Consider the following 12,591-nt stretch of genomic DNA (forward strand, 5'->3'; position numbering starts at 1 on the left):
GAACTTTAGTGAGAAGTAGACTTGTACTTTCTTTAGCCCTCAGCATTCAGTATTGGGGAAAAGGTCATGCGTTTTTGTTGATTTACAGCACTGCATTTGAGACCAATAGTTACTCGAGGCTAAATGAGAGAGCAAGAGTGAGTGATAGAACTGAGCGGGGGATGGGAAGAGAAAAATGAGGGGGGGAGAGAAGGCAGACTCAATGAGGGAGGTAGGGAAAATACAACTGACAGAACAATGAAGGAAAGCGGAGAAGGAGAGAGTGGGCAGAGGAGAGCTACAGAAAGAGGGCAGCTGGAAAAGGCAGGTACAGTCACATCCTGTTGGATTTCAAAAGATAAAGAGGGAGAAAAAAAGAGGGAGGCCAGCATGTACTCTGTGATACTGTTCGTGCTGTGCGCATTACCAACGTGTGTGAGTGTGCCTGTGCGCCAGACTGCTTGTCTGAATGTGTCATGCTTTTTACTGCACTTTGTTGGTGATTAACTGTTCACCTTTTACGGTTGGGAAAGTGTTGTTGTCATTCAGCGGGAAAGGAAGGAGGAGGGGAGAGAGAGAGGGAGGGAGGTGCAGGAGGAAAAGGAGTGGCTTTCTTTAGATAGCTGTCCTTTCTGCCAGAGCTCGCCCTCTCAGTGGCGGTTTAGGAGTAACAATAGAGGAGCAGACCGGGAGTGCCGAGACACAGAGAGGGAAAGACAGAATACAGAGCTGACGCCCACATTTTTCACTCAGGTACGTAACGGCACAGTAGAAGATCGGATTTGATACGGAGAGGAATGAGGTTTTAGTTTTTCACTGTTACACTTAGGCCATTATTAGGAGTCTCATTTCAAAGTAGTTAGGCCGCAGAGAGGATGTGAGGCTTTGTGCTAGTGTGTGTGTGTGTAGTGTGTGTGTGTGTGTGTGTGTGTGTGTGTAGTCATGTGAGTGTGTATTTTTGACTGTTCAGGTAGGTTTTTCATGCATGAGTTCAGCACACTGTATGTATGAATATTTTAGAAATGTTTGTGTACATGTACTATACTGCGTGAGGGAGTGAAGCAGGTATGTGGTGTTTAAATGTTACAGGTTATGTCAGCTGGTGTAAAAAGTTATTTTGGCACAGTTGACAGAGCGTGTACACCACCACACCTTGATGAAACGGAAGTTCAAGAGGTGACAATGCGAAGTTCTTTCTTTCTTTGGTGGGCTAAACATTCTGTGCCCTGACACAGATCAGCCATACGTTCTGTACGTTCATGTATGGGTGAGTGTTGAAACGGCAGAGATGACTAGGCATTCAAAAGACACCTCCCACTGGAATTTAGCACCATCGGGCCTCAGTGTGTTCAATAGTCTCAACGGTATGCCTAGCTTGTCCCTCAAACGTGCTAGTTACAGTGTGACGTTATGTTGTGCGTTGCATTCTGTGTTTCAGCATCATGGCGTCGGCTGCTCCGCAGAAGAGGATGGTTTCCTCCGTCTTCATCACGCTGACGTCCCCTTACAGAGCCACCGTCACTCAGCACCAACACACGCGCACACACAGCGCCACCGCCAATGACATGCCACATGCAGCCATGCGGGTTAGCCCAGAGGACAGCAGCACCCGTAAGCCCAGTGTCGGTGACACGCAGCATGGTTCCATACATAGGCAAGAGAGGACTCCGTCTGAGTCCCAGGGCAGTGCACAGAATGGGGACCAGAGCTCCACACCTTCCCTGGCCAGACCCTCAAAACCCAGACCTCCACCCAGCCCAGTGACCCCTAACCTCACCCTGGGTCCGGAAGACACGCAGCAGACAGATACCGCAGCATACAAGGGTCCTGAGGGTAATGAGGAGCAGCCAATACATTCATTACAAAAGCTGTAATTTTGTTGTGAAGAAATCTAGATATTACAATTTACACGTGACAGGATTGTTATGAATGATAACAAAGTACATTTTTAAATAGCACGTTGACCGGCAGGGTTGTGATGCTGAATGCAGTGTTATTATTGCTACACTGGAACCTCTTTTCCTCACAGAGCTCCCTCCTCCACCTCCCCTTCCTCCTGTGTCTGTGGATGCTGAACTGAGGGAGGATCTTGCACCTCTCCTGCCTCCTCCACCCGTACAGGAGACGCCAACTGCTCCCATCCTCCGACCTGTGTATCCAGACAGACCAACAGTGTCTGAACAACCGGTAAGATTGACCCTAGTATTCTACCTCCCATGCCATGTTTTTGCTAGCCCTGGCACGATGACCGTAGAAGTTGGTAAGGCTGTACAAACCGATGTGTGGCCAGGCTATATTATTGCTGTTCAACGCCCTCCGTGTTTAGATTTCTTCTGACAATACTATATAACAGTTCCCCATATATTTCTCACGAGACCTCATCTCTTGACCATTCTGTTGAAATGAACTCATGCATGAAAAACCTACCTGAACAGTCAAAAAAATACACGCTCACATGACTACACACACACACTACACATAGCAGGCCATGATACTGAGAGGTGCCATTCGCTGTTGTGCAGAGACTCTAACGTGTATATGACATCCGTTGAGGAGACAACAAGGATGCATCTGTAGTACAGATTAGTGGGGGGGAAACACAGCTGTCTTTTGGATACAGTGGATGACACAGCACAAAAACACATTAGCACCTGCTTCTAAAGCACTTCTACATTTTCTTTCGCACATTTTTTAAAATTCAGAAACAGGACTGTTGATCCCTCTCAGGGAAACTTTACCCTCCCTGTCACCCCATTATTCTGTTCTCCAACTCTCAGTCGAAACAATAACAGCACAAACCAATAAAGATGCCTGAATGGAGAGAGCAGGACTATTGGGTACATGGAGTGTTGTTCCCCTTTCTCTAGGGCACTGGGGAGTTTATGTATTTTTGCTAAGAACACTCTCTCTGTCTGTGTGTGTGTGTGTGTGACCTTTCTCCGTAACCATGAACTGAATCCCTCTCGATCCAGAAAGTTTGGACAAAAAAAAACTACAAAATACTCTAATTTTGAGACCGAGAAAACAGAGAGAAAATAGTGTATTGACTTTACTTTAAAATGGCACTGTTGAGGAAGGCTGAAGAATAGCGTGTCTGTGTGCCAAACAAAATGATTAGTCACGCAAGTGAAGAATCTTTGACTTAATCCCCCTTTTTTTTACCCACAGAACTTTGCAGTGAATAGACCGCCAGAGCAAAGAACACCATCTAGTGGGGGGGAACAGAAGGAACCATCCCAGGAGCAGCTACAGATGGTGGAGAGCAAGGGTAAGGTGAAACTGTGTCTGTGACCTTATAGAAATGTCACCCGGGTATGTAACTTTTCACAATTCACCGTTAAGATATCAGGGCTCGAATTAACCCCATAACAAATCAAGGACACGACATAACAATTGAAATATCAAATAATCCCCCCCCCACACACACACACACACAATTGTGAGAGATTTTGACATTACACACCCTCAAGACTCAATGTGTAATTTTACCCTGCTTGATATGTGAATGTGTGCTTCGTAGAGGTGTGTGGCTTCTGCCGTAAGCCTGTGGCTCTGAGTGAAACTGCCATAGAGGCTCTGAACAGGACATACCACGCCAGTTGCTTCCAGTGCAGACAGTGCCATATCCCTCTGGCTGGTAAACTGTACTACAATAAGGCAGGAATACCACTCTGTGAGGACTGTTACCAGGTATAAACAACCTCCTGGGGAGGAACAGTACATGTTGTAGAGATTGACTTCAGATGAGGATGAAGATGATGATGATAAACTACTCTCTTTCCTGCAGGCCAGTTTGGAACTTTGCTGGGCATGTGGGGAAGTTATCAAAGACCATGTTATCCGTGCACTGGAAAGAGCTTACCACCCACCTTGCTTTATCTGTGCGACGTGCAGCCAACCAATTGGAGAGCAGAGATTCGCTCAGGGAGAGGTTGGGGAAGTGTATTGCCTCCAGGATTACTACAGGTAAACAAACGCATCACGACACAAATCTCCGTCTTCTGTTCCCGACACACTCGTGTATCCTGATTACCTGAGGATGAGAGCTACTAAACTGGCTTGATGTTGTAATTGAAAATAATTCATCATGAATACATAATAATGAAATGAGGTCCTCTTGTCTGATTTGTTTGTTGAAGGAAATACGCTCCCCAGTGTAGTGCCTGCCAGCAGCTGATCATTCCAAGAGAGGATGGCACGGACAGCTTCACCGTGGAGTGCCTGGGACGCTCCTTCCACGAGGACTGCTATCGCTGTGAGGTACAGGACACGAACAAGAGAAAGGCTCTTTATATGTTAGTGTGATATGTGTTCGCTACATTTGCATGCCGATCTCAATCAGCTGAATAATTACTGGGGATTGGTTTCTTCACAATCAGTTCAGTACAGCAAGAATAGAATAACGTTAGAATAGAATAACTTAATTTTTCCCAGAGGAAACTTTGGCTATGGCATCTGCATCTCACAACCTTTTCCCTTTTATACACCCTGTGTTCAGGTCTGCAGTACCCAGCTCTCCCCAGAGCCAAACGACCATGGCTGCCATCCACTGGATGAGAGGGTGCTGTGTAAGTCTTGTCACCTGACCATGGTTCAGTCTGCCCAGCTCTAATTCTGAACTCAGAACCAGGGCCCGTATTCAGGGTTTGGGAGTAACTGATTACATGTATCTGATTACAAAAAAAACTTAACCTTTAACCAGGTACGTTACCAGCAATGTAATCCCATTACATGTAATGTAATCACATTACAGATACTTTTGAAAATATACCCTCTTGGATTACTTTTAAATTTAGGAAGAATGTTTGCGAAATGATGACACCTTTTTGTTTTCTCAATGACATTTAATTCAGCGTTGGAAAAAGGTGTACATTTTAAGTGTGCTCCACCTGAGCGAGTCTGAACACAAGTCAGAGACCACTATGATGACACATCAAATGTTTGATGGATCCTTTTTGTCTCCTTTAATGCCTCATAAGGGGAAAGTAATCCAAAAGTAATATGATTACATTACTGAGTTTGGGTAATCCAAAAGTTATGTTACTGATTGCAATTTTGGACAGGTAACTAACTAATAACTGTAACCAAACGAATTACATTTAGAAATTACCAAACTCTGCCCGTATTCATAAAGCGTCTCAGAAAAGCAGCCACTGTCTAGAATCAGTTTTGCCTTTTAGATCGTAATGAATAAGATTGAATGGAAAGGGCAGACCTGATCCTAGATCAGCATTCCTACTCTGAGACCCTTTATGAATACGGGCCCAGGAACCAGGGTGGGACGCTCCAACTGTGCAATGTAGCATATGGAGAGACAGGCTGAAAGTCAACGGAGTAGGTCCTGATTGGATTGTAAAGGAGAAATATCGATGAAACTGGGAAAGAAGACGAGCCTTCCTAGTTCTGCATCATGGGAATAAGTCGTTGGACTTCGAATGTAACAAACTTTCTTCATCACACAGCATTTAGAAATTATTTGCAATTATTGTTTACGTAGCAAGACATGTTTATCAATTGCCTCCTATACTTCTTTCATAATTGATACTTTTGCACTCTTTTTTTTTTAACCCACACTAGTAAATGCACCAAAGATATTTATTCAACATACATTTTCAAGTATTTTGTCGTATGCATTCTTTGAATATTATGTAGTGCTCAGTGCTGTATGTTCATTCTCAATATATCCTTTCATATGAGAAAATAAACTAATATATTATATAGTATTGTGCTTCATTTTATTTGTATTTCTGTTGCTTCCCTTGCTCTCTCCACGTTGTCAATCTTTTTTTGAGACAGGCATGTTCTATGTATGGCTTGCATGCATCATTTACTCAAGGAACACAGTGAACATTAACTAAGTAAAGAAACATATTAGTTATAGGATATATACAAGGAAAATGACCTATGCAAGAGGAATTAAACCAGAGGCTGTACAGTTCTAATAAACCATGATGGGGGTGGACATGGTGTTATGCCATTTCGTAGCACAGTCGAGGTGCCATTAAAACCTTCAAATGAGTTTGGCCTACCAAGATGCTGTGGTCAATGACTTGCGTAATCGACACCCTTTAGAACAGAATACTCAACAAAGCCATGATACAAATAGGCTCTTTGATTTAGGAAGAATTACGTGTGTCCTGTCAATGCACGTACATATTACATGCAGGCAAAGTGTGCCATCATCATTTGCCTTCTCAGCACAGGGTTGCCTTGGAATAACCCATTTTGGGAGAATCACGGATCACCTCAGGCAACACACTAACCGAATGGCTTCTCGATTCATTAAAACCTCAGAGGCTGCATAGATGTGTTTGATAAGGCGAAGTGTATAAGAGGTCATACAATAAGTTTTGTAGTGATTCCTATGTTGATGGTGTAAATAGTATTTGTTTGTCTGTGGTGTGTAATGAGGAACAACCAGACTGCAATTGACACATTTATGAAATTGCTTATTCCAGTTACTAATAAGTATGCACCCGTTAAAAAAATAACGACAAATTGTTAAATCACTGTGGATTGATGAGGCATTGAAAAATGTTATGGTTTAGAGGGAAGAGGCAAAAGGAATGGCAAATAAGTCTGGCTGCACAACCGATTGGCAAACACACTGCAAATTGAGAAATCATGTAACTAAACTGAATAAAAAGAAGAATAAATTATACTATGAAACAAAGAAATTATATAAAGAATGATAAGCTTTGGAGCTCTTTAAATACAATTTTTGTCAAAAATGCAAACAGCTCAATCATTTATTGAATCAGATGGCTCATTCATCACAAAACCCACTGACATTCCCAATTACTTTAATTATGTTGTCATTGGCAAGATTAACAAATTTAGGCATGACATGCCAGCAACGAACTCTGACACAACACATCCAAATAAAACTGATAAAATTATAAAAGACAAGTGTTTTTATTTTGAATTCTGTAAAGTGAGTGTGGAAGAGGTGAAAAAAGGATTGTCTATCAACAATAACAAGCCACCGGGGTCTGACAACTTGGATGTAAAATTACTGATAAAAATAGCGGACAATATTGCCACTCCTATTTGCCATATATTCAATCTAAGCCTACTAGAAAGTGTGTGCCTTCAGGCCTGGAGGAAAGCAAAAGTCATTCCGTTACCCAAGTATAGTAAAGCCCCCTTTACTGTCTCAAATAGCTGACCAATTAGCCTGTTACCAACCCTTACCAAACTTTTGGAAACAATTGTGTTCAACCAGTTACAATGCTATTTTACTGTAAACAAATTGACAACAGACTTTCAGCACGCCTATAGGGAACGACATTCAACAAGCACGGCACTTACACAAATGACTGATAATTGGCTGAAAAAATATTCTGGGAGCTGTTTTGTTAGAATTCAGTGTGGCTTTTAACATTATCGTCATAGTTTGCTGCTGGAAAAACGTGTGTTCCACTGGCTAAAGCCAGTGTGTCTATGAATGCGCATGACTCAACACTACATGTCAGCTACCACAGCGAGTGAAATCACCAAAACACTTAACAAAGAGCTGCAGTTAGTTTCAGAAAGGGTGGCAAAGAATATGTTAGTCCTAAATATTTCAGAAACTAAAAGCATTGTATTTGGGACAAATCATTCACTAAACCCTAAACCTCAACTAAACCTTGTAATTAATCATGTGGAAATTGAGCAAGACGATATGACTAAACTGCTCGGAGTAACCCTGGGTTGTAAAACCGTCATGGTCAAAACATATTGATACAACAGAAACTAACTCTGTCCATAATAAAGCGCTGCTTTGCCTTCTTAACAACACTATCAACAAGGCAGGTCCTACAGGTCCTAGTTTAGTCATACCTGGACTACTGTTCAGTCGTGTGGTCAGGTGCTTCCAGACAAACTAAACACCTTCTTTGCCCGCTTTGAGGAAAATACAGTGCCACCGTCGCAGCCCACTAACAAGGGCTGTGCAATTGGGTCCTGTACTTTCTGACGGGCCACCCCTGGTGGTGAAGGTAGGAGACAACATCTCTACTTCACTGACCCTCAACACTGGGGCCCCACACGAGTGCATGCGGGAACTGGTACGGGAACTGCACAGCTTTCAACTGCAAGGTTCTCCAGAGGGTTGTGTGGTCTGCACAACGCATCACCGGGGGCAAACTACTTGCCCTCCAAGACACCTACAGCACCGATGTCACAGGAAGGCCAAAAAGATCATCAAGGACATCAACCACCCGAGCCACTGCCTGTTCACCCCCACTACCATCCAGAAGGCAAGGTCAGTACCAGTGCATTAAAGCTGGGACCGAGAGACTGAATAACAGCTTCTATCTCAAGGCCATCAGACTGCTAAACAGCAATCACTAACTCAGAGAGGCTGCTGCCTACATAGAGACTCATATCACTGACCACTGTAATAAATGGATCACTAGTCACTTTAAACAATGCCACTTTCATAATGTTAGCATATCTTACATGACTCATCTCATTACCATCTATTGCATCTTGCCTATGCCGCTCATCCATATATTTATATGTACATATTCTTTTCCATCCCTTTAGATTTGTGTGTATTAGGTAGTTGTTGGGGAATTATTAGTTTACTTGTTAGATATTACTGCACTGTCGGAACTAGAAGCACAAGCATTTCGCTTGCTCGAATTAACATCTGCTAACCATGTGTATGTGGCCAATAAAATTTGATTTGATTTGAGGGACCTTGGAAAATTACAATTGGCTCAGAACAGGGCAGCATGGCTGGCCCTTAAATGTACAAGGAGAACTAACATTAATAATATGCATGTAAATCTCTCATGGCTCAAAGTGGAGGAGAGATTGACTTCATCACTCCTTCCTCCCCCAGACCTGACTGCCCTTAACCAACACAAAAACATCCTATGGCGTTCTGCATTAGCATCGAACAGCCCCCGTGATATGCAGCTGTTCAGGGAAGCTAGAAACCATTATACACAGGCAGTTAGAAAAGCCAAGGCTAGCTTTTTCAAGCAGAAATTTGCTTCCTGCAACACTAACTCAAAAAAGTTCTGGGACACTGTAAAGTCCATGGAGAATAAGAACACCTCCTCCCAGCCGCCCACTGCACTGAAGATAGGAAACACTGTCACCACTGATATATCCACCATAATTGAGAATTTCAATAAGCATTTTTCTATGGCTGGCCATGCTTTCCACCTGGCTACTCCTACCCCGGTCAACAGCACTGCACCCCCAACAGCAACTCGCCCAAGCCTTCCCCATTTATCCTTCTCCCAAATCCATTCAGCTGATGTTCTGAAAGAGCTGCAAAATCTGGACCCCTACAAATCAGCCGGGCTAGACAATCTGGACCCTTTCTTTCTAAAATTATCTGCCGAAATTGTTGCCACCCCTATTACTAGCCTGTTCAACCTCTCTTTCATGTCGTCTGAGATTCCCAAAGATTGGAAAGCAGCTGCGGTCATCCCCTCTTCAAAGGGGGGACACTCTTGACCCAAACTGCTACAGACCTATATCTATCCTACCATGCCTTTCTAAGGTCTTCGAAAGCCAAGTCAACAAACAGATTACCGACCATTTCGAATCTCACCATACCTTCTCTGCTATGCAATCTGGTTTCAGAGCTGGTCATGGGTGCACCTCAGCCACGCTCAAGGTCCTAAACGATATCTTAACCGCCATCGATAAGAAACATTACTGTGCAGCCGTATTCATTGATCTGGCCAAGGCTTTCGACTCTGTCAATCACCACATCCTCATCGGCAGACTCGACAGCCTTGGTTTCTCAAATGATTGCCTCGCCTGGTTCACCAACTACTTCTCTGATAGAGTTCAGTGTGTCAAATCGGAGGGTCTGCTGTCCGGACCTCTGGCAGTCTCTATGGGGGTGCCACAGGGTTCAATTCTTGGACCGACTCTCTTCTCTGTATACATCAATGAGGTCGCTCTTGCTGCTGGTGAGTCTCTGATCCACCTCTACGCAGACGACACCATTCTGTATACTTCCGGCCCTTCTTTGGACACTGTGTTAACAACCCTCCAGGCAAGCTTCAATGCCATACAACTCTCCTTCCGTGGCCTCCAATTGCTCTTAAATACAAGTAAAACTAAATGCATGCTCTTCAACCGATCTCTGCCTGCACCTGCTCGCCTGTCCAACATCACTACTCTGGACGGCTCTGATTTAGAATACGTGGACATCTACAAATACCTAGGTGTCTGGTTAGACTGTAAACTCTCCTTCCAGATCCACATCAAACATCTCCAATCCAAAGTTAAATCTAGAATTGGCTTCCCATTTCGCAACAAAGCATCCTTCACTCATGCTCAAATCAAATCAAATCAAATTGATTTATATAGCCCTTCGTACATCAGCTGATATCTCAAAGTGCTGTACAGAAACCCAGCCTAAAACCCCAAACAGCAAGCAATGCAGGTGTAGAAGCACGGTGGCTAGGAAAAACTCCCTAGAAAGGCCAAAACCTAGGAAGAAACCTAGAGAGGAACCAGGCTATGTGGGGTGGCCAGTCCTCTTCTGGCTGTGCCGGGTGGAGATTATAACAGAACATGGCCAAGATGTTCAAATGTTCATAAATGACCAGCATGGTCGAATAATAATAAGGCAGAACAGTTGAACTGGAGCAGCAGCACAGTCAGGTGGAAGTTGAAACTGGAGCAGCAGCATGGCCAGGTGGACTGGGGACAGCAAGGAGTCATCATGTCAGGTAGTCCTGGGGCATGGTCCTAGGGCTCAGGTCAGTTGAAACTGGAACAGCAGCATGGCCAGGTGGACTGGGGACAGCAAGGAGTCATCATGTCAGGTAGTCCTGGAGCTCAGGTCCTAGGGCTCAGGTCCTCCGAGAGAGAGAAAGAAAGAGAGAAGGAGAGAATTAGAGAACGCACACTTAGATTCACACAGGACACCGAATAGGACAGGAGAAGTACTCCAGATATAACAAACTGACCCCAGCCCCCCGACACATAAACTACTGCAGCATAAATACTGGAGGCTGAGACAGGAGGGGTCAGGAGACACTGTAGCCCCATCCGAGGGGATGGGGCCACATGCTGCCAAACATACCCTTGTAAAACTGACCATCCTACCAATCCTCGACTTTGGCGATGTCATTTACAAAATAGCCTCCAATACCCTACTCAACAAATTGGATGCAGTCTATCACAGTGCAATCCGTTTTGTCACCAAAGCCCCATATACTACCCACCATTGCGACCTGTACGCTCTCATTGGCTGGCCCTCGCTTCATACTCGTCGCCAAACCCACTGGCTCCATGTCATCTACAAGACCCTGCTAGGTAAAGTCCCCCTTATCTCAGCTCGCTGGTCACCATAGCATCTCCCACCTGTAGCACACGCTCCAGCAGGTATATCTCTCTAGTCACCCCCAAAACCAATTCTTTCTTTGGCCGCTCTCCTTCCAGTTCTCTGCTGCCAATGACTGGAACGAACTACAAAAATCTCTGAAACTGGAAACACTTATCTCCCTCACTAGCTTTAAGCACCAACTGTCAGAGCAGCTCACAGATTACTGCACCTGTGCATAGCCCACCTATAATTTAGCCCAAACAACTACCTCTTTCCCAACTGTATTTAATGTTTATTTATTTATTTATTTTGCTCCTTTGCACCCCATTATTTTTATTTCTACTTTGCACATTCTTCCATTGCAAAACTACCATTCCAGTGTTTTACTTGCTATATTGTATTTACTTTGCCACCATGGCCTTTTTTGCCTTTACCTCCCTTCTCACCTCATTCGCTCACATTGTATATAGACTTGTTTATACTGTATTATTGACTGTATGTTTGTTTTACTCCATGTGTAACTCTGTGTCGTTGTATCTGTCGAACTGCTTTGCTTTATCTTGGCCAGGTCGCAATTGTAAATGAGAACTTGTTCTCAACTTACCTATCTGGTTAAATAAAGGTAAAATATATATATATTTTTTTAAATAAAAAAATTGTTTTTGTAAGAAGTGTTGACATGCTGAATGCACAGAGGTGTCTGTCTAAACTACTCGCACACAGCTCGGACACCCATGCATACCCCACAAAACATGCCATCAGAGGTTTCTTCACAGTCCCCAAGTCAAGAACAGAATCTGGGCGGTGCACAGTACTATATAGAACAGACACACACCCTACATTGTAAAATTGTTGTATGGTGGTTTTATACATTTTGTATTGTAGATATGTAGTGGTGTAATAATGTTACATGAAGTACTGTTTTATAGTTTGTTTTATGCGTGATGTAAGTTCATTCATGTGTTTGGACCCCAGGAAGAGCTGCTGCTGCCTTTTAAGGACCCCTAAAAAATACAAAATAGGACTGCTTCGACTTTTGTCTAGACGGTATACAGTTTATGTCAAAATTGACCAGAATGTACTTTTCATGGGAGGTTAGGATAATTTACGCGGCAGATTAGGAGAATAAAAGTACCAGGTTATGATAATTAGGTTAAGGTTAGGAAACGGGTTAGGGTTATCTTAAATGCAACAACAACAAAAAACAAGTTAAGAAATCAAGTTGACATAAACCGTATACCCTCTAGCCTTGAGTAGCTGTCGCATGATCTCGGGAGCGCGCAAATCATGAGAAACGAAGCCGTCGTCACAGGGAAGCGCGC

The 12,591-nt window shown here is 43.6% G+C and overlaps 1 protein-coding gene across 2 annotated transcripts; it reads left to right on the forward strand.

Annotated features, from left to right (window-relative positions):
• The first annotated feature begins 207 nt into the window (after positions 1-207).
• fblim1 (filamin binding LIM protein 1) lies at positions 208-5,702 on the forward strand. 2 transcript variants are annotated; one of them, XM_024412640.2, is made up of 8 exons: positions 208-303; positions 1,418-1,812; positions 2,009-2,166; positions 3,148-3,247; positions 3,500-3,669; positions 3,767-3,945; positions 4,119-4,239; positions 4,478-5,702. In XM_024412640.2, the coding sequence occupies exons 2-8, from the start codon at positions 1,422-1,424 to the stop codon at positions 4,589-4,591; spliced, it is 1,233 nt and encodes a 410-aa protein (XP_024268408.1). In that variant the 5' UTR covers positions 208-303; positions 1,418-1,421; the 3' UTR covers positions 4,592-5,702. The 2 variants fall into 2 exon arrangements, with proteins under 2 accessions (XP_024268408.1, XP_024268407.1); XM_024412639.2 differs by lacking the exon at positions 208-303 and adding an exon at positions 576-732.
• Positions 5,703-12,591: the final 6,889 nt, after the last annotated feature.

The sequence above is a fragment of the Oncorhynchus tshawytscha genome, linkage group LG02 (assembly GCF_018296145.1).
Source record: "Oncorhynchus tshawytscha isolate Ot180627B linkage group LG02, Otsh_v2.0, whole genome shotgun sequence".
Classification (NCBI taxonomy): Eukaryota; Metazoa; Chordata; class Actinopteri; order Salmoniformes; family Salmonidae; genus Oncorhynchus; species Oncorhynchus tshawytscha.

Coding starts and splice junctions, on each gene's coding strand:
- fblim1 (XM_024412640.2), top strand. CDS start 1,422: ATGGCGTCGGCTGCTCCGCAGAAGAGGATGGTTTCCTCCGTCTTCATC. Junction 3,248..3,499: donor ACAGATGGTGGAGAGCAAGG/GTAAGGTGAAAC, acceptor TGTGCTTCGTAG/AGGTGTGTGGCTTCTGCCGT. Junction 3,670..3,766: donor TCTGTGAGGACTGTTACCAG/GTATAAACAACC, acceptor TCTTTCCTGCAG/GCCAGTTTGGAACTTTGCTG.